The sequence below is a fragment of the Phalacrocorax aristotelis genome, chromosome 2 (genome assembly GCF_949628215.1).
Source record: "Phalacrocorax aristotelis chromosome 2, bGulAri2.1, whole genome shotgun sequence".
Taxonomy (NCBI): Eukaryota; Metazoa; Chordata; class Aves; order Suliformes; family Phalacrocoracidae; genus Phalacrocorax; species Phalacrocorax aristotelis.
The window spans coordinates 23,300,092-23,322,433 of NC_134277.1; the positions used below are offsets into that span (position 1 = coordinate 23,300,092).

At 38.6% G+C, this 22,342-nt stretch overlaps 1 protein-coding gene across 2 annotated transcripts in view; it reads left to right on the forward strand.

Annotated features, from left to right (window-relative positions):
• Positions 1 to 22,342, forward strand: part of RSU1 (Ras suppressor protein 1) — a 113,834-nt gene that overhangs the window by 20,342 nt on the left and 71,150 nt on the right. For both annotated transcript variants that reach the window (XM_075082730.1, XM_075082731.1), the window contains exons 4-7: positions 10,704 to 10,824; positions 14,439 to 14,557; positions 16,080 to 16,162; positions 16,433 to 16,547. In XM_075082730.1, coding sequence (XP_074938831.1) covers positions 10,704 to 10,824; positions 14,439 to 14,557; positions 16,080 to 16,162; positions 16,433 to 16,547 — 438 coding nt within the window. The remainder of the gene's footprint in view (positions 1 to 10,703; positions 10,825 to 14,438; positions 14,558 to 16,079; positions 16,163 to 16,432; positions 16,548 to 22,342) is intronic.

Consider the following 22,342-nt stretch of genomic DNA (forward strand, 5'->3'; position numbering starts at 1 on the left):
ATATCCTTACTTGGTATGCTGATGAGATTTAACAATTAAAATCCCTGCACTGCATCATGAATAGGAAGTATGCCTGAAGAGCGTTCGTAAGCTCAGGTTAACAGTAGTCCACCCAGGAGTGCACAGAGGGGAAGACGTGACTGGGAGAGTGGGCTGGGATGTTAAAGGTTACTTCAGCATTGACAATAGGTGCAAGTGCTGGGCATCAACATGTGCGCAACTATTGCGCTACCAACTTGACATGTTTTATTTTCACTTATTTTTGAGATATACTGTAAGTTTTTGATGTTTTGTAGCTAACAGTTATTTGACTGACTTACCCGATAGATTAATTAATGCTGGAATCATTTGTAAAATCTGTTGAGAGATTATAGCTTTTGTGTCATTAGCTGGTTGTACCTGGAGTTCATGAGTGTTTCTGCCATCAGTGGAAATACTGGTATTATATGATTTGTCCATTAGAGGTCACTGTTTAAGTAGATTTAGAAGTTTCTTCCATGGGAAGATGCTTATGCGCCTGGTGGCGATTCAGTCTGCCTGGTAGGTGGTAGGGAACAGCAGCTTAGTTTTGCTTTTCTCCTCAGTCTCCTTAACCTCAGGTGATCCTGTGTTTGTGCTGCCTTTAGACGTCCTCAAAAGTTGTCTCCTATTCATAGTTTGCTCCTGCTAATTTTTCTACCCATTTGCTTTTGTGCTCTGACTCCTTGCCCAGTATTATCAAATGTCTGAATTACAAAAGATTTGGAATAACTATTTTTTTTTTCTGAAACCTCCTGTATTACCTGATGTCACATTCTCTGTCCTCTTCTCCCTTTCCTCTGAGCTGCTGTCCCTTGATGTTCTCTGCTCTTTCTGCTGAGTTTTCCTTGGTTCTCAAGTGTAATCCTTTCCTCATCTTTAGTCCGTTTCTTTTTGTGAGATTATCCATTAGCTTTTACTGCTGGTTCCCATTTCCACAGTTGAATTTTATTTCAGAGTTAACTTTCTGATCCTATCAGAATAGTTGTGTCTCATCATGTTCCTTTGACAGCTATGTGGCCACTCTTTATCATCCTTGTGCATTTTGCCTTCTTCCAGCAGAGCAGTTACACAGTTCAAAATTTTTGTCCTTTTTTTTGCTGCTCACACAGCTTACTGCTTCTTTGCTCTACCACCTCCTTCCAAATTGTTTTGCTCTCTGTGCGTGACCAGCACAGAAGCTTGTCCTTTTATCGCTGCTAACCCTCTTGAGGGTGTCCTTGATCTTATTTAATATACTGCTAGGTTCCCTTGATGTCATCCTTATGTTAGGCCATCTTCTTTATAAGTCACCTTTCTGGCTGTATACATCTGTCTGGATGTGTTGGAGGTAGTCCAGAGACAGTTAGCAACACTTCATCTGTCTGTCCTGAATTCTTTCCCAGTCTAGCTGCTTTGTCTTCTCCAGACTGCTGAAATGTGTTATGGTGTCTCCCACTGGTGTTGTCTGACACTTTGCATTTTGCCTGGTATCAGGTTATTTATACAGCAAACTTGCTGACTGCTACGGGGAACTAGATGTCCATATACTCTTTACTGCTTCTTGTATTCTCCTCTTCTTGTATACTCCTCTACTTCTGCCTCTGCTTCCTTCTGGTAAGTTGTTCCACACGGTTGTACTGACATGATATACCCCAAAATGGTGCAAGTAAGCTATCTGCATAGTGAAACTAGGGTTGTGTCCAAAGCACAAGACCCCCGCCTGCCTGACGGTGGCCTCTCAACTGTGCTTGGGAGTGGTGCTTTAAATTAACTGTAAGCCTTTCATTTTTGTTATATATTTGTATTTGTTTTTACTTCCCATTTCTGGTGCAGGGATCTCTAAAGGGAAATCTTTTTATGAACTCAGCACACAGGGGGACCTATACATATGCCTTACTAAATTTGTGACATCTGAGTTTGCACAAATGTTTAGATTAAATACCTTGTTAGCTTTTTTCTGTTCTCCCTGAAAAAAAACCCAAACCTTTGGTTCTGAGAAAGTACAGATGGTAGAGCATTTTAGCTTTAAATAGCATAAATTTTGTTTTTAAGAATCTTTGGGAGAATGAAGCAGAATAATTTATGAAACAGTTTTGTGCTGTAATGGTATAAAGAGTGCGTGCTGAAACTACCCCAATTTTTGCATAATTTAAATTGTCGGAGTTTGTACTGTATGGCAACAAAGTCAGTTTTACATCATAAGTAAGTGTACATACTAAATACGGCACTAGACACAAATCACTTGTGTCTAGGTCATAGTTCTTCAGGAGCTGTTCTTTTATTAAAAGGTATGTGCAAACACATTAACTCCTTTTTTTATAAGTCTCAATGTTTCTGACATGTTTTAGTGCAAATTTCTTGTGTCTTTACTTACCTCCCAGTGGCTTAAAATAACTGTAATTTTTTTTGTGGAAGCCCCATATAAATGATCTTTCGCCACGTGTATGTACAGGTTGTAATGTAGAATTGTTGGAAACCCTCTTGCTAGATATAGACTGTTTTGAAGTTCACATTTTCAAAACTAGTAAATGTTGCACAGGTGAACTCACATCATTAAAGAGCTTAATTTTGTATCATAAAGAATTTGCTGTCTAACAAGCCAAGTGGAATTTTTTTGTTGCTAATATTGAAAGATGGAGGTGAGAAGGTAGATTTGGTCTACACTGAGGGGAAACTGGATTTAGTTTTGTATACTCGCTTTTGTACTCTATTTTCTAGGTATTCTTTTTGTTCTTCTAGTAATCAGGTGTGTTGGTTTGAAGTGGATAATGACACATTTCCATTGGTGCCCTGTGTCAAAAATACTGTGGAGTAAAATAACCCTTAGGGTGAAATAATTTCCTGATCTTTATCTCAAGCTGGCAATTTGTGGTAATGTGGTTTCTCTTGTCTAGAAGGAGTATCTGCTGTAGCTGGAAATGAAATATGTCAGCTGAAGCCTGGGATCAGTTAATGTAAAGGCGCAGGGAGGACTCTGTACCATACAGACTCAAAGCAGTGGCTTTCAGTACTGGGTAGAGGGAGCCCAAACTAGGAGGGAGCTTAATTCGTTCCCAGCTCTGAGGGCTGGAATAAGGGCATGTGTAAACACGTGCTGACTTTGCTTTTGAGCAGTGTGGTTTTTTAGCACAGTCTTTTCCTGTGCATGTGTTCAGAGGACAAACTGGTGTCTCTGATAAATAGCATCAGTATGGCGGGCTGTGATGCCGAGTTGGGGAAGAGTCAGTTGATCCAAGTAGCAGTAGAAAATAGTCCTAGGGGAGTTCTTAAAAACATTTCAGTGGTATAAAAAGTGTACTATTAATACTGCCCAATAAAGTGAACTGAAATTATGGACTATTTTTCAGATACAGTGAAAGCAGGATTTTGTAAACAAGCTCTGCTAAGCACACAGGTAGGTTGGTATGCCTGAGTAAGAGGCTGAGTGACCTTGACCTGTGAAGGGTAACCTGTAGTATCTGTTCAAGACCTGGTGTTCAGGGCGTCTTTGGTTAGTCCCTCTTGTGGACTGCAGAAAGCATGTTAAATAGACTGAAGTAAAGAGAATTGGGGGCGGGGGTAAGGGTGAACATGCAGAACTTAAGCTGGTTTGATTTAACTAAAGCCAGCTACTGTGCAGTAGTGTGAAACTCTGGAAAGATCGTGCTTAAACAACTTAAGCACCTCAAGGAGACTCACTGAGATTTAGTGAGACCATTTGCAATTGCATTTGGTGGAAGCCTGATAATAAATCTCAATTTAACACTATCCGCTAAAGTTCTTCAGTCCTGCAGAAGTTATTTTTCTTAACAATTCCCTGTTGTTGAAATATCAACACATCTGACCTGTAATAAGGGGGTGTAGCCTGAGTTATTCAACTTTTTGCATGGTATACCACATGTTTAGGTGTTTTTGTTTTTGTTTTTTCCTTCTGACATAAAAGTAAGGTAGCAAAGCATCTTGGCTGAACTATGTACTCCTGACAAAACAGGTATTGAAACTGAAGATGCTGTGGTCCCCTACAGTACTTGCATGTCACACTAATTCAAAAAGCTTGGCTAATAGTGTGTTTTCATCAAAATTATTTGTAGAAATTAAGGGACATGTTTATATCCACGTTTTTATACCCATCCTCACTTGAACAGTACTGTTCCTTTCTGCTGTAAAAAAAGCTAACAATAATCAGATTTTTGTGAGCTGTTTTGGTGTGGTTGCAGTTTTTTGCTGTTAGGTTATTTATTTTCAACGTAGTAATTGCTTCCTAACCTCAGCCCCTGGTTTCTCGTATTTCTCTACAAACTCAGAAGTGCATCTTAAGCTTTCTTCTCAGAGAAGAACAGATTTGTCCTTTGTCTTCACTAGATGTCACTTGATTCCCGGTCTCTTCTCAGCTTTCTTGTGCTCACACCACTTCTTAGACTCTGGCTTCTAAATTAAAACGGTTTGTTGATAAATTATTTTGTTAGCACAGTAGCAATCAGTGAGCTATAGTATAATTTAAACGTGTTCATAGGAACTTTTTCATAACTGCAGTGCTTCTGTGGATGATTGCAAAAACAAACTCTGCTGGTTTCTGGAAAGAGCTGAAGATTAAGGAGCAAGTTTGGTTTTAATGTTTTCAGTGTTGGGAAGGTTAGTATCCATCTTTGGAAGAGGGTGGAGAGAGGGCAGAAGGGGGAACTTGAACTACATAATGTGTAAACTAAGTACTGCATGCTTCACTTGGGATAAGGAGATTCTCTCCAGTTAACTGCCAAGTATGATATCAGCATGCCTATGAATATTTAAAATGAAAACTGTTGTGTTCTCCCTCTGCTAATTCCTCTTTCATTTTGGTGAAGCTGATTGCTTCGCTCTCAGTATAACAGAACCCTCGTCAAATGAATCTAAACATGACTCCAGCTCTAAGAGCGCAGTTATATTGGATGCACAGAATGCATTATGTATTTAGTATTCTAAATTCTTCCTCCCCCATGAAATGTGAGTAACATTTCATGTCTTTATGACCTTTACTCTAGGGGATCCTTACTCACGAAAAGTTCCTGTTGACGCTAACTGGATTAGCAACAGTCTGCAGAACTGGGTTTGTTATATAGTTCACAGGTTTTACTTGAAGTTTAAGAAGTAGATTCTCACTCTTGGCAAGAAAACCTTATCTAGGATCTGCAATGGACTGATAGCACTCTCAAAGGTCTGTACTGAGTTCTTTTTACTCTGTATGACTCTTGACCAGCTTTTAAGTGGAACGATTTGATGAGAAACTGGCATAGTCTTATAAATCACTTCTCTGACAAGTAGTGCTATTTTAATAGCTCTTCTGGATAAATATTCCCTTAGAACCTGTAAAGGTTTAGAGTACTACTGAATGTCATGTTCCTAGGTACTGCAAAATTATTTCATTAAGTAAAGAAACATTCTGAAAGAATGAGGGATTCTGCAGCTTAAAGTTTCTAAACATATGAATGTCAAATAAACAAATCATGTTTTAAATAAATAAATTTCTTATTTCACTTGATGTCTGATTCAAACCCCATTGGATTCAATGGGAGGTTTTCTGTAGCCTTTGAATCATATTTATTGAGGAGACTGTAAGCTTACTTGCACATAGTTTTATGAATAGTCAGGTGTTACAGATACGGTTTTCTGAGCAGCAGTGGACAATGTTTATTCTGAACATTCAGTGTTAAGGTATACATGAATTGAACTGTTTATCTCAGTTTACATGCTATGTGTTGCTCTCATGGAGACTTTTTAACAAAATAATTTCACTTGTCCAATTAGGTAGTTTATTGACTCTTGTCACATTTTTCATCTGAGCTTCCTTGTCTAAAATGTTTTTTTATTTTAGTTTTAACTTGTAAAGGAAATTTTTATATGGGTCTTTTTTATTAAGAGTGTCTTTAGGAATGTTTGATTTAATGTCAGTACCTGCTAAGTATAAAAAACCAGACTAAATTTCATCTTTTAGATCCAAAGCAAATGGAGACTTAATCTCGCAAACACCTGAGTTTGTTCACTTTTAAAGTTTTGGGGATTCCTGTTGTTTTCCAGTGTTTCACAGAAGCTTTAAGACAAATAATCCTGGAGGTCATTTGCAGAAATAGACATTTACCAGAAAACCTGTGCATTTTCAGCTGTATGAAGACCCTGCCACCTAAAGAGGAATTGTATTGAAATCTAGATGAATGACTGTAGAGTGGCAGTGTGGAACTGGAGGGCAAGAGATGTGCCTCCTTTTCTCCTCTTCCATTTCCTCCTTCTTCCTGCTTTGTTAGAGGTTGGGTGTACAAAAGGAGCTGGATCTGGATGTGAGCGCTAAGCAGTGGTGTGAGAACCTCTTCCTGCTTTACGAGAAAGGGTTACATCTGAGACACGTGTAACTCCAACCTGCTTTAACTGATTTAAATGTTCTTAGCATGTTTCTCTGCATGATAGTTGTCTCAGTTAAAAGGTCTGTCTAACCCATCATCCGTCCTCCAACAGAGGGCAACATCAGACCTCTAGTAAAGATAGGTGTCTAGTGTTGGTTTCTGGATCTTGATGTGGAGAGAGAACTAAGGTCCAGATCCAGGATACTTAGGTGTGGAGTTATATATAAGCATTGATTAGTAGAGTTTAATCCTTCTTCTGATATGATTTCCTAAACATACACAACTTTTGAACAGCTGCTGCTTATTTAGGAATAAAATTAAAAACTTGCCTTGAGTGAAAGGCTGCTCTGATGAGAATATATTTTAGTTTGTAAAGAATTGCTACTAACTTCAGGACAAAAAAGAGCATATTTGTTTTTAAAAGCTTTGAAGTATAACAAGTTGCCAGTCCTTATTTACTCTTATTCCTTGGTGTGCTGTCTGTAGACCCTCTCTTTCACTCTCAACCAAGCTCTTGAAATCAAGGTGAACTCTACAGCTGTCACAGTGAATCCCTCTATGCAATTTCCAGTATTGAACAAGGGGAAGGAAGCTATTACTGGTCTTGTGAAGTGAGGCTTAATATGAATGGGGCTTCATGATGTGACTGAAGCTTCACAGGAGAATTCAAAGGCGTCGGTCTGCCAAATTTTACTAGCATTTGCTGAGGGGGAGTTTACTTGTTAATGACACTGGGCAGCAGATGGTCTTAGAAGAGTTGTTAAGACACTGTGGATTGTACTGTAAATATGTGGGTGAATGGAACCAGAATGCCGGCAGTTCGGTCTCACCGCTCATCATGAGAAGGTGACTTGAGTGGAATTCAGTATTGCCAGAACATGAATTTCGTTGGTGTTTGGCAGTCTGCTTTGTATCTGGGAAGAATTTGCAGCACAACAGTGGGATGGTAGTTGGGACACAGTTGTATAAACTTCAGAACAGAGAACATTATATGCCTAGTTAACCTTGCTTGAACCACTGCTTGACCTTCACTGATGTGAAGGTACTGAACCTGTGCAGTTTAGCTACAAGACCAGTACAGGACTTAATTTCGGTCTTCTAATTTTGAATCCAAGAGAGCATTCATATTACAAATGAATCTTAACTGTTGAACCAGAAAATAAGCTGTTATAGGAAAAGGTCCTCTCTCCCCTACCATAAGCCTGTTCTGAGCTATTCCTCTGTTTTTCTTTCTCATGAAATACCTCCAGCCCCTCCATCCAAAACCAAAAATACAGTTGTGGTTTGGGGCTTTTAATTTTGGTTTAATAGGGTGAGACACAAAAAGTATTTCATTCAAATCCTTTGCTAAATTTTTAGCCTTTTTATCTCAGCCTGATTACCTGTGCAGCTTTTAGTATAGCTTGAAGAAAATAATGATATAAAGTATCCTAATTCACAACATAAAATACAGTATGTGGGAATTACGCAGATATATCAGAATTTAGCGACAGTGTGTAAGAACACAGCTCTGGTTGTTCACTAGGAACACTTACACCTGCGCCCTGACAAAAGATGACCAAATTAAAAACCTCTGATAAACTAGCCAATGGAAGGTGAGTTTTTGCCCTGTGTTTACAAGTGGGATGATCAGGTAGACTTCGAGAATTTAAACTGTGTAGTAACCCCCCTTGAAACTAGTGTTCTCTTTGATGTTGTGATCTGCAGTGCAAGTGTAATCTTCACAAAAAAATCTCTGGAAGCCATTTTCTTCCTATCTTGATGTCTAGGTGTAATTTTTTTCCAAGTAGTTTCATGTTGTTTTTTTTAAATTGTTTTGTTGTTTTTGGTTTTGTGGAGGGGGTGTTCTTTTTTCTTTTTTTTTTTTTTGTTTCTTTTAAAAGGCAGCTGCTCACCTTCTTCCTTGAAAGGATTCTTCATCTCTCCATAGTCTCCTAGCTTAAGTCAGAAATTAAGTACAAGCTGAAGAATTCATTTTTTCTTAAGGGGGAAGCAAGCTGGTTTGGACAGGTATTTGAAAGGATATATCCACTAAATCAGTGTTGCTAGTTCAAGGTAGCTCAGTAACTGGGTCCAGCTTTTTGCTTGATGTCACATATTGTTTGGACTCTGTCAGGCTGCTTGGAGGGTACTTGTCCCCATCTTGCAGTTTGCTCTCAGATGCAGAACAGCTTTGCTGCTACTTCATGATGTAAGAGGTTGTTAAGTATCTAAATCCACTGTGGATTGGACTGACTAAATGTAAGGTGCCCATTGACCAACACTGGTTCAACTGAAACACACGTCAGGTATTGCTGGCTTTCCTTGCATGAGTGTAGCATTAACAAATTGTCACTGTAACCTGACAGTTTCTGTAGGCTGGCCTCAGACCATGAGCAAAAAACTTTCATGGGCTTCCAGTCTTTGTAGTGACAGTATTTTCTTTGGTGTAAGATATGATTTTTTTTAGTTGTCTTTGCGAACTCTGTGTCTTGGATAATAGCTTCTTAATTTCTTTATCGTCTCGTGGTGCGGTTCAGCCTGAATAACTGAAATGCAGAACTGACACGCAGGCAGCCAAGCTGACTGTAGGTTTGGGAAGTCTGGCCTCCTGAATGTCAGGCTCTTGTTTCAGTGTTCCCACAACTGGGGTCTGCGTTACATTGAGCGTAACTTGTGATGTTAAGTTGCTCTGTGTTTTTTTAGGAGAGCGTAATCTCATACACTGTCAAAAAGGCCAAAACCTTCATATCAAATTTTTATTAATTGCATCAACAGTGTAACTTCAGAGACCAAATACAATTCCCCTGTACTGTTTAGGCTTTGACTAGACTAAAACCTGTTTGCTAATCCTTCGGATTCCTAGTCTTGCATAAACATACTATATGTTTGAGAAGGCAGAAACGTGGTTTGCCAGTCCATTGCATCTCATCAAAGTCAAATTATAAAGTCTAATTTCTGAAAGGAAAACATTTTAATACTGGTAATTACAGATCTGGTGAAATATTGAGGCTGGAAACAGCTGAATTATGTCAATTAAAATCCTCAGTTAATTTCTGTTAGAGAATAATTTAAAACAACAGTAATAGTAGTATGTTACCCTTTACTTTCTGAAGACACATAAGTCTTGCCATCATTGAGTGACAGATATGCATGGACCAGTTGGAAAACACCACAAAGGGAGGGCTTTTAAATGTTCAGATTTGCTTTAATGACTTTATTTTAAAAAGTCTGTTTAAAAATCTCCTGCAATGAATATGACCCTCACCAGTAATATTTATGTAGTGTAATTAGAGTGTTTGTTAGGGATCCTGTTATTATTCACAATGTAATTAGGCTTATAATCTTGTAAATGTGACATACTATAATGTTCTGCTTTGTAAACATTATTGACTCCATTTTAAGACTGAGATTGCCTCATGCCAACAAATAAAAGAAAATCATGGCCTCATAAAAACTTCTAATTATTTAGATGTGCACTCTATGGGTTCCTGATACAGTCAAAGTTGAGAATGAACGAAGGTGAATATTGAACACAGGTGCAAACTTCAGTGCAGGTGATTTGCCAACCTCCTTTTATATAAACCTCAGCTGTCTGCTTAAATCTCACTAAGTTTAAGGGGGAAAAGATAGCTTTTTAACCTCACCTGCACTGGCATATTCATATTGTGCTTCTTTATTTTTCATGTTTCTGGATAATAACCAGGTATTGATTTCTTGCTAATCCAATGTAACCATTGTATTGATCAGTTATTCATTCATGGGAGGTAACTGAAAATGGGATTGGCTGAACAGTTCATCTTTTAGGGCTGAACTTAATTTTTTTGTCATTTTTGTTGATTCTTAAATGGACAACAACGTGGATACTGGATTACCTGACCAGTAAGTGGAATGGGCCAGCACTAAAAGTCAGTTTTTATTTCATGTTTGCTATTGAAGACCTTTAATAAAACTGTTACCTTTGGTGTAACTACTTGTGTATCCATTTTTTTAAAAACTCAGAATTACATTATCTGTGTCCCTTAACCTGTGCTCTTTTGAGACCTGTGTGCGCTACATGAACACAGATGAAGCCCTGCTTCTCCTTTAGTCTATGAGAGCATTCTGTCTGCAGTGGTCTTTGTTAATCAAAAGATCTTACAATACTGGTAGTAATTTTCTGAAGAGTACAAAGCAACTCAGCAATGAGAACAGATTCCAGATAGGAGACTTTCTCTGATACAAGCTTTGCTTTTGTTGTGATAGCTATTAGGTGCTGTTTCTACCATCAGCCACTGTACAAACAGAGCAAAAGACTAATGATGCTAATAGAGCATCTGTAGTCTAGGTAGGTTGCTCTAATTGCAGTCTCTCACTGTGAAAACTTTTCCACAGCTGTGCCAGCAAACATCGCAGACCTGAGAAACATAGAAGTGCTCAACTTTTTCAACAACCAGATTGAGGAGCTGCCTACACAGATCAGCAGCCTCCAGAAGCTCAAACACCTGAATCTTGGGTGCGTATCTTAATGCAAAAATTTTGCTGTAGTAGAGGTGCTGTCAAACATTGTTGCAACTGAAACTGGAACTTTGTATTTTTTGCTATTAAAGTTTCTTTTTGAAAATGTTTGTGATGATAACTTGGCAATTATGGCTCCAGGGTGTTTATCTAGCGTCCTGGATAATCGGATACCCCATTCAAGGTTGCCATTCAAGGGCAACAGCAACGCGCATTCATCTAATACTGAAGTCAAACAATTACTGAATTTTACTTCCCTAGCAACTCTCTCTTAATTTTGTGGTTGCTGTGGAAGAGCCAGGCTCTATATTCTGTTCTGCTTTAATTAAAAAAAAAAAAAAAAAAAAAAGAAAAAAAGAAACCAAATACTCATTTTCCATGTTAATTTAGGACTTTAATTCCAAAGTCCCAAATTCGAGATTAAAGAAATTTCCATTTCTGCTACACCTGTAAAAGAAGGAGCAAACCTTTAAATGTGGTGTGCATTTAATTCAGAAAGCTAATATTGACTGAATTTGAGCCAGAGGCATTCCTGTTAAGTGTTCATGTGCCATATTCCAGTAGAGTTGGTGATTTTTTTTTAATAACTACAGTTGCAGAGGACTTTCTCAAATTATTAAGAAATGTGAACCTTGTCAAGACTAAGTGGATGAATTAAAGGGTAACTACTTAAGAAAGCACTAGTAAGGGGGGTGAGCTTTAGCTTTATAGGCTTCTCATAGAAAGAATGCTTGTATTTTATAAATTCAAACTTCTGAACTCCTTAATCAAACAGGATATTTTATTACTTTAAATATCAGATTATTTTGGCTAGGCTCTGTGTATCCTGCTTTAGATACTTTTGTAAAGTGCTGCTAATTGAATTGCATCCTGAACCGTTGGAATGCCAATAAATGTTTTCATGATGATCTTTTTCTCTGGTCTTTACTTGATCACTTTAGATCTCTGGCACACCCTAATATCTGTTTGAACATGGATTAGATCATTAATTAATATTTGCTCTGAAAAGCAGCATTTTGTATGCCTTGGGAGTTAAAAATCCATATTTTGGAATTGCGTATGGAAGTGTTGCAGTGTATAGAGGGAGGAACAAGTTGGGCTCTTTCCATGGATTGAAGCAGTAACAAGTGCTTTTGTAGATGAAGTACTGGTCTCCACTACATTTTTTCTATTAATGTAGTACAAAAGGCCACTTGGTGTTAAGACCAGCAGACGTTTAGGTCTGGAACCACAGTTGCCACCTTCATGTGTCATGTGGTCCAAGACCTTGTAGATTAAATGCTCTTCCTTCTTAATGTCCTCCTTGCCCATATTCTTCCAGACATAAGTTTAGTTCTGCAAAATGGGTTTGGCTTCAGAGGTCCTTGGAATCAGTGAAGGGGAAACTGCTCTGCTCTAATAGTTTGGGGCTCGGTGGGGGGAGCCCAGAAACCCTCTTGTCATCTGCAGTGCACGTACCCACACAGGGCATCAAAACAACCCTCTGAGAGAGAGGGGAAGCTTGAATAAGAGCATAGATGATTTTTGGGAGGATTTTGGTGCAGAAGGATCAAGTAATGGGTGGGAAGAGGGAAGATGTACTGCTGCACTGAAAGCTTAAAAAAAAAATTGGAAGGCAGGTATGGCCATGGCATCTGTGGCACAAGCTCAATATTTGAACTTCTGCAGGGCCAAATAGTGCTGGGCAGGGACTTTCAGCTGGTTCTTTTTCCATGCCAAAGAACAGATATCAATCTGCCTGTTGGCAATAGGGAGAACACTCCTTCTCTCCCTGTTCCTCCCTGTTCCTTGCTTACAAAAGGGAAGGCCATCAGGGGCACTTACTCTTTTTACTAGTGAAAAAGGAGCTGCTTTCTTTAGTCCTATTTGATATAAAGAGCAGTTTTAAAAGGAGTAAAAAGTCTGCAGTAAAAATAGTGGAGAATGCCTTCCTGTGTTTTAACAGCTACTGCTGCAACAGTAATACTACAGGTGTGTGTCCATGGTAGTACTTCTTATCAGGGATGATGAGGAATAAGATTTTAGCTACAGAGGGCTGATCTCTAAAGGTTCTTGCTCTGGTGGATCTGGCTTTTGCAAAAGTGGGAGAGGAAAAATGAGACTGGTGTATCGGTCTGTAAAAAAATGTTGTATGTGTAGTCATCGTGCTTAGTCTGGAGGTGCAGCTGCCTTTGTGTTTAACTCAGCATCCAAAGGACTTTTAGAAGATGGCCTTATTAGCTGTCCTGTAGATACCTTCCACAGTACTTATCACCTAGTATAGCACAGTGTTTGACAAACATTGCATGGGGGGGAGGGAAGGCCCTAGAGAATAGAGCCAAAAGTTGTTATTTTTGGGTACATGACTTCGACAAGTCAAATCTTTGACTTGAGTTTTCATAGTTATTAGCATTACAACATTCTCCGTAAATTCACAGTGTTACATCATCTTTTGACTTCAGTTGTAGCTATTGCTGTTTATCACTTTTGTGTCAGAAGGAGAGTCCAATTAAGAATATGTTTAGACATAACGTGAAAGGTCATGATTGTTTCCCATCATAAGAATAAAATCCTGTTCTTCAAAATAGCTACGTGTACATGCTCTTCCTGAAGATGCCTGTCTTCTCTGTTCCACTTTCAAACCCAGGTTACAAACGAAGCAAGATGCGTACAGGCAAGCTATCTGTTTGCTGTTCATATGCTAGGGACAGTGTAAGTAATGAGCTGGTAGTTCTTTTCTGTTCCTGTGATAAGCAGCCAGAGCTCTAGCTTGTACGCAAACAGTAAGGTGCTATGAATATAGTCTCCAGCTCCTTGCCTTTGTCATTGCAGCAGCTCTAGTGACTATTTGGATCCCCCCATTCAAGCCCTTTGAGGTCAAAGAAAAGTTACTGTGTTTTCTGTAGCTTGTCAGCTCCAGGTTATCAGATAAATCTTTTTCTCCTGTGAGCTTTTCCCATCTTTTTCTGGCTTTTGCCACTAACAACTGGTATTCTAAACCCTCTAAGACTGGCTGAATGGGCTATTTTTAGGCTAAGCCTCATCAGTCAGAGGGCTGACATTTTATTTACCTCAAGCTCCATGTGCATCAATAGTTGTCTAGTGACACAAATTTGCTGTTCTTAAGGGGTTTGAGTAGCAATTATCGATGAACGTAAATACCCGTGCAGTCAAAGTACTCGTATTCGGTACCATGGTGACGAACTGTATGTATGTATGGGGGAATGGTAGATGGCAAAGATGCTGTGCAAAGGGGTAATTTGTGGTTTAGCTAGAAGACGGGTCATCTACCAAGCACCACCTTGCCTAGTGGCATGCTTTGAGCTGGGCATAGCACTGTGGCTCCTCTCTCCCCTTTGCTTTGTGTTTCAGGTGTGGCTGTTGATTGACAGACAGGATCCATTGCGGGAACATAAGTTTTGGGCATATTTGAGAGTAAGAGCTGAAAAAGGTCTGTGTTGCAAAAGGCTTGCTTAGTATCTTGTAGCATCAAGCCCTTTTCAAAACAAAACGAAAGGGAATTTTGGTATAGATTACTTTTTTTAAAGAAATGAAACTTTTGTTGCCTGTATTATTTCTGCCAGATGAAGTGAATACTGATGTCACATTCTGTTTTTTCCTCTTCACCTACAGCATGAACAGGTTAAACACCTTGCCAAGGGGATTTGGCTCTTTACCAGCTCTGGAGGTTCTTGACTTGACTTACAACAACTTAAATGAAAATTCTCTACCAGGCAACTTCTTCTATCTGAGTAAGAAACTTTTCTAAAAACTCTACAAATCATCATGATATGGTGCTTTGCTTTCTGCAGTTGAAATATATTTGATGGAGACCAAACTCCAACAGAATTTTTTTCTGATATTTATGTTTTCCTTTGAATATCTCTTGAATATTTCTACATAGCTCAGCAATGTTTATCGCTGATATACAATCACCTGACACCATTGGACATGAGCAGAGTTGGTTAGTAATGGTATATTAGTTTTCTTTGGAGTAATATTTCCTTGGGTGCCATACTCCGTTAAAACTTCATGGAAGCTTGCGAGCCTCAGGGGAAAGTAAAATGTTTTACAAGGCAACTGTAGTGTGTTGGCTCTGGAAATAATTGTGTTCCTGATAGTTCATCACTGAAATAGTTTTAACAGCTTATGGATGTTGAAGTGACCAGTATGTTAAAAAATACACTAAGGTTACAAAGTTTGGCACAGGAATAGTAGAGTTAAGCTGACCTTTGTAGATGTTAAAAATACATACTTGGAGAGTTAAAATAAAGGTATTGTAATGCATATGTGCAAAAGGGATACATTATGGTTGCCTAAGCAACTTGACTTCAGGCACTTTCTGGATTTCAGTGATTCTGCTACCTTACTGATCTTTTCAGTGTACTGTGCTGATGTGACTTCAGGATCAGTGCATTTAGCAGCAAAAGTGACAGGTGAGGGGAGAGGGAGTGCCACTGTCCAAGAGATTTCATGATTGTAAACTGGCAGAGGGAAATTTTTAAGTCAGCATTATTAAAAACAGTCACATATAATGAAATGAAAAGAGGAGGAGGAGTAAACTGCGTAAGAGAAATGGGACCTCCTCTCTGGAAAGGGGAGGAGAGGTTTTGCTGACCTGACCACCTTCCTTCCCACTGCACACAACAGTTCTTTTTAAGTCTCCATTTTAATTTTTTTTTTCCCCTCAAACTGCCATGTATGCTCGTTCAATAATAGCAAGCTACATGGTTGTGCTGGGTCATCTCTTTTTCTGTGAATTTCATAGAGTCTAAGCGTGGAAATTTCAAATTACACAATTTGAGTCTTCTGTACTGCTCTCTTTTAAGGTTTGTTTCACAGTGTTAGGCTGTCCTTTCTATAGAGCTTAACATAGATGTGTACTTGTCCAGAAAACTGAGATGATTTTTTTTAAGGTTTGTTTAGGACGCAAATTGATGTAATGAATAAGAATCAGGGGTAATAAGGAGTAATGACTGTATTCTGTCAGTTGAGCATTGAGACTATATGCCAGAACCTGCCAGAGTCTACTATTGTAGAAATTGTTAATTGTGCTAGTCCTTTTGAATATAGATGTTTTCCTGAACTCACCAACAATACAATAAGCCAGTAAATCTAAGTTTAACCTGCTTGTTATTATGGTAAGCCCTGGGTATGTCAAAGGCTTTTCACTGAGTCAGGGTTATTAATCAAACCTGACTCCCTTTTATTGATTAGACCTCAAATGGTTGGGTTATATGCCACCCTGTTTATATATTGCTATTTAATTTGCAGCCACCCTGCGTGCACTCTATCTAAGTGACAACGATTTTGAAATCCTGCCGCCAGATATTGGGAAGCTCACAAAGTTGCAGATAGTAAGTAATTTATCTAAATTCTTGGAAAATCAATTCACTTTTGCAACGCTTGTAGGAATAGAATCTAGTCAATTTGAGGAGTAGTAGGGTATGTTTGTAGGAATAGACCACTACACCTGGAACTGTTTCTTGTTTACCAGCAGACACTTGTAAATAAATCGGAAGAATTGAGTTTTTAGGAGAAAGCAGGGGGCAGAAGGAGTAGAGTTCTGTTTTAGGCTGCTTTATGGTCACTGAAAATTGTTCTGACTACTTTATGTCCACTCTTAGCTGAGTCTTAGAGACAATGACCTGATATCACTGCCTAAAGAAATTGGTGAGCTCACTCAGCTTAAGGAACTTCATATCCAGGGAAATCGTCTTACTGTGCTACCCCCAGAACTAGGTAAGATTATGGATGATCTTTTTTTTTTCATTTGAATAATAATGATAATGGTGCACTGTGTTTCCTCTGAAACAAAACCAGTTGTTTAACTCTAGGAAATTATTATGCCTAAGTCGTCATTGCTGCTAATATTTGCTTTCCCCTGAGAAACACTCCCTTTTTAACATCTACTGGATATGCAGCAGGGGCCAGAAGACTGTGTGTTTGGTTTTCTTACTTTTTTACATGCTACGTTTTCCTTGTGTATTGGTACACCTGACTGCCAATTTGTGTATAGAATCTCGCTTTATATATCATATCACAAATATTGGGTCTGCAAAGCTATTCTTGTCTCTGGCTGGGTTTTGAGAACATTATTTGGATCAGCCAAAATTATATTAAGCAAATATGACAGCAGTATAAGTGGCTTTTTTTGGTGACTGTTCCTGTAAAAATGGAAACTTGATCAACTAGAGTAAAATATAGCTGAATTAGAGGAATTTTCCATTTTTCTGTTTCAGTAGCCTACCTTTCTTAGTAAGTTGACAGCTTTTTCACTTACAGCAGTGGAGCTGGTTGATTAACTTTGAATTTGTGATATTGGCCATTTAAATATGATTACAAGTGGCTTCTTTCAACCTATAAGGTAGTGTTTTTTTGAAACTTAAGTATTGATTTTTCTGAATTTGTATTGCAGTATTCCATTTCATATGAGAAGCATTAACTTCAATAGAAGTTGTGCCTGTTTGCCCCAAGCCAGAACTTGTTTTCAGATCTTTTTAAAGATTGTCGTAAAATATTTTTGTTGGGAATAATGTAGCTGCATCAATTACCTGTTGTTGAAACACCTGTTACACAGGGTTTATGCCTTGTTTCTTGTTATTGTGGACTGTTTCATAGGGAAGCTTCTTTGTTTCTACTAGCACCTTCCAGATAACAGTTCCCAAAACTCAGAAAGATAGTGAATGAAGTTAGCGTGATAAAGCAAAATTATTTGTTGTCGTAAGAACCTGCTTTGACCCATTAGAGAATGTGGCAGCAGTGTGCATAAATGTGACAGTCTGGCTTTTTGTTTTATACAGCAGAGGAAAGCATCTCCTTTTTTTCTACAAGGTGGGGGAAGATGTTTGTTTTGACTCTTATTTGTTTACCCACCATGGGTGTTTTGTCTTTATCAGTGTAGTGGACTATATGATGTTCAGTAGGTTTGGATTTGGTCGGTGGTGTTTTGGGTTTGTTCCTTTCCCCCGCCCCCCCCACTGGTAGATGAAAGATACTCTCGTTTCCTTAATTTCAGGTGTTTATTCCTTGACACAGGTATACTTCCTTAGCTTTTAGTCAAAGTCATATTTATTTATAAAGTCTCTTTCAATAGCAATAACATCTCAAAAGCGTGTAGTATCTGTAAATGTACTTTTTGTAGCTTCCTAAATTATAGCCTTGGTTTTTTCCAGAAAGTGGAAGTTGAATGCTGCACTGAGTCTAACCACCCTCTGTGGCTAAATAACTGTTCTAAACATGCTGTTGCCTTACAAGCATAACAACAAATTCACTTCAAATGGTTTTACCATCATTGTCCAAACCAAATGGAAATGTTTGAAATAAAATCCTTGATGTTTATCTTGCACTGACCTGCAAAACTCAGGATGGCCAAGGGAAGCGTTTCTCCTTTTAGTTAGCATTTGTTTGTGTTCCAAAACAAACAATATCACGACCTGCTAGAAAATGGGTTTGTAATTTTGCCCCACCCAATCTAGATGAGGTGCATTGACACAGCTTAAGTGCTTGTCATCTCCATTCTTTATTATTCAACTGCTATTCTATAAATTATCCGTTCCTCTTCATGTATTAATTTACCAATGTTTTATTTTATGATCTTACCCAAGATCCTCATTCATGATTGAATGGTGTAATTTCTATTGCAGTCTATGCCATGGGTAGCACTAGAACTAAATAAAATATTTAAAATGGCTTAGATTTTGGGGTCTATTTCCAGGGAACATTACACTGAAGTCTGGATTTGTAACTTGTGCAACTTGCAAGCATATTTGCGGTGCAAAGCAATGTTCTTGCTTATTTAGTAAACATCTAGGCAAACATTTAGGGAATGGAGTTTAGTAAATGGAGCACCAAACTGGGCTTTGGAGGGCTAATTTGGGGTGAGGTAGGAGAAGGCCACAGGCAGCATGAATCTGCTGAATTATTAGAAAAGGTCACTTTATCTCTGCAGCCCTATTTCCCTTCTGCAAACTAGGACAATTTAGAGAAGCAGGCCCCTTTGCAGTTTTAAAGTCTGCCAAGGAAAGGTGGTATGTGAGTGTTACACCCTAATAAATGGATTGTTAATTTTATAGTCACCATCTGAGGAAAAAACAATTTTATCAGCTCGCTGAGTTCTCCCTCCTAAATTTTTAAAATTGAATTATAATATAAGGAGAACTATCCAAATACTTTGTGCTGTGCATGTTGGATAAATAGATTTTCAATGAGTAGGTCTTATTTGCATTAATTGGAGGTACTGCTGTTCCACTTAAAGTAAACAATCTTTCCTCTCTCATTATCACTTTCATAATTAAAGGTGCTGAAGGCTTTTATCTGGCTTAGTTCGGGCACTGGTGGACAGCAATGAGTCATTACATGTTGATTTACCAGGGAGATGGGCACAATATAAACACCTGAATAAAACAGTGTATTTGAATGAGGAGAAGGGGAGGAGTACATTAAACCGGTTTTTGAAGGTGATGGAAGTAAGTGCAGAAGAAGGAATGGAGAGTCGGGTATGAGAAAAGGCCACAGACAGGCATTGGGGTCGCAATTTTGGAATGGAGAGAGATAAATAAAACCCTACAGTCTGCTCTTAATTTCACTTGATGTGATTGAGTGTGGCACGCACCAGTAAGAGGGCTGGTAGAGATCAATATTATCCTCCTCCATGTTTAGCAGAGAATACCTATCATTAATTTGAGAAAAATATTCTTGCCCAGGTGGAAAAGAGGGGTCTAGAAGAGTGCACTGGTGCTCTGGGTGAGGATGCTTGTCTGTAAGTACAGTACGTGTGAGTGATGAAAGCAGGAAATGGCCGGGAGTAGGTGGGTGGAATTCGCAGCTTGCTTTTATCATTTGTCTCTCAAAACCTTGTTCATGAGGAATGGTGGTGGGCAGTCATATATAAACTTTAAAGAAGCTCTGGCATTTTTTTCCCTAGCATTTAAAAGGTTATGTGCTGCATTGCGAGACAAATAAATCATGATTCACTGGAACAACAGAGTTGCAGTCAGTTATATAAATTGCCAAGGAAGCACTAAATCTGTCACTTTGTGTATTCTGACCATTTAACAATTGGAACGGTGTTTGGAAAGAAAGCCAAGCAGAAACAAGAACTACGTAAAGTAGCAGATGCAATTAGTAAGATCAATGGTGGTGGTTTAAGTTCATTATATGGTCATCTGGATGGACCCATACGTGCCACGTAAGATTTTCTTAGGAGAGTCAGGAGTGTAGGAGTAATATACGGTGCAGAATATTCACAAAGTTGTAGCTAAATGTAAATAGGCACCCAGAGAATGTAACTAGCTTATCTGTAGGTTTGTGTTTTTAATGTGAAAACAAATGGCATGATTTTTAAAACCCAGATTCTAATGTTGACTGTGTTTGTTACCCTGCTGCCAACACACGTGTGTGCACATGTACACAGAGTTGGCTCCTGTTTATGAATGTCACAGAATGGCAGGGGTTGGAAGGGGCCTCTGGAGGTCATCTTGTCCAACCCCCCTGCTTGAGCAGGCACACCCAGACCAGGGGGCAAAGGAACGTGACCAGGTGGGTTTTGAATGTCTCCAGGGAAGGAGACTCCACAGCCTCCCTGGACAGCCTGTTCCACTGCTCTGGCACCCTCACAGGGAAGAAGTTTTTTCTCATATTAAGGTGGAACTTCCTGTGTTCCAACTTCTGCCCATTGCCCCTTGTCCTGTCAATGGGCACCACTGAAAAGAGTCCAGTCCCATCATCCTGACACCCACCCTTTAGATATTTATAGGTATTGATGAAATCCCCCCTCAGTCTTCTCCAGGCTGAACAAACCCAGGTCTCTCAGCCTTTCCTCATAAGGGAGGTGCTCCAGTCCCCTGATCATCTTGGTAGCTCTCTGCTGGACTTGCTGAAGCAGTTGGGAGAACAGCAGTTTCTAAGGATGCATTTTTAATGGCAAGGGCATCCCCTTTTTCCAAAACTGAATGTTGGCATCAATGGCTTTTAAATATACTATTCAACACTGTTCTAGTTTATCAAATTATTTGCTTAGGTAAAAAGAGGCACTATCAAAACTGTGAAGTTAGGCACATACTTAAAGTATAAAATTCAAGCTCTTTAAAAATGAAGAAAAAAAAGCTTGATGGGGTAAGTAGCAATGTTCCTTTTTAAGGAGGGTGAAACATTTTGTAAATTAAATCTGTATGTCAGAATGGTTAAGTAAATCTTTCACCATTTTTTAGTTTTGAACAGCTAAATTATCTTCTGTGGATAAAGGATTGGCTTTAAATAGAAAGTTCAAGGAATCCTGCCAAAAGTCTCAATGCTTCCATCACAGGAAGACATTTTATAATTTAGGCTTTTGAAATGACTCTAGAATTTGTGAATGAACATTACATTACGCAAAGCATTTTTTGCAGTTATTTGTTAAAGTTAATATTGATCGAAATAGCAGTTCACTTAAGTAATTATAACAGGCGTGTGCAAACATAGGGATCATTTATTTCGCAAAAGATATTTATTTTTCTAAGTATACTTCACGTAAACATCAAATTTTTTTCTTATTTCAGTATAAACTGGTGCTGCGCTCTACCTGTGTCACAACACAATGCTGCTCACACCTGAAAATACAGGTCTGCGGTGCTTGTTGGAAGCCTGAATGTCCTTGGGGTCTTTGGACAACAGCTCTGAGCACTAATTGATACCTTGCAATTTTAAAATAACTGGTTTCTGCTTTTGGAACTAGGGCAAAGGTGGTGTAAGAAAGTAAGGAGCTTTACTAAACATCCCAGTGGATAAACAAAGTAACTTTTTTTCCTAGGACTACTGATATAGCAATTACTAGTTAAGGAATAATAGAAAAATGTACATAACAAGATAGGTCACATGCAGATTATTTATGTAAGAATAGCATATCTGAAAGTTTGTGACTATTCTAATTGTGGTTTTCATTTTTGGCTTATTTTAAGTTAAAAAAGGAAAAAAAGAAAACCTAACAGCAAAACCCACTGCTTTTTATGTAGTTAGAAACCAGGCTCATTCCAGAGTACTTAATGGGAGTTAAGGTCTATGGGAAGAGATGACAACTCTGCAGTTTCATTATACACAGAAAGACGTTTTCTGTACCCCATCATTTAGATATACACCACAGGCATTCATTTTCTTACACTGCTCTAATTCTTGCCAAACTTCCTAAGATTCAGACTTTATCTCACATTAGTTTTTAAAATATGCAAGTCCAAGTGTCACTTCTCAGATGACTACAGTGTGTGTGTATGCTTTCCTAATGTTGGCTGTACTCTGATTATAAGTACCATCAGCATGATAATGATGTTTCTGTCAGCAAACATTTCATCTGTTCTGTCGGAGCTGTGGTAGGTAAGAGTACTGTAATTAGAGTCACTCTGAGCAATGTTGTAATTGTTGTTAAATTTGGTTAATTTGACGTGCTTCATAGTACTTAAAGGTGGTTTCACTCTTCTGGGTACTTGGCAACCTGTGTTTGAATGGAGTTTAAGGTGTGGGGCAAAAGCAATACAGTGAATCCTTTTTGAACTTATATTTTTAAA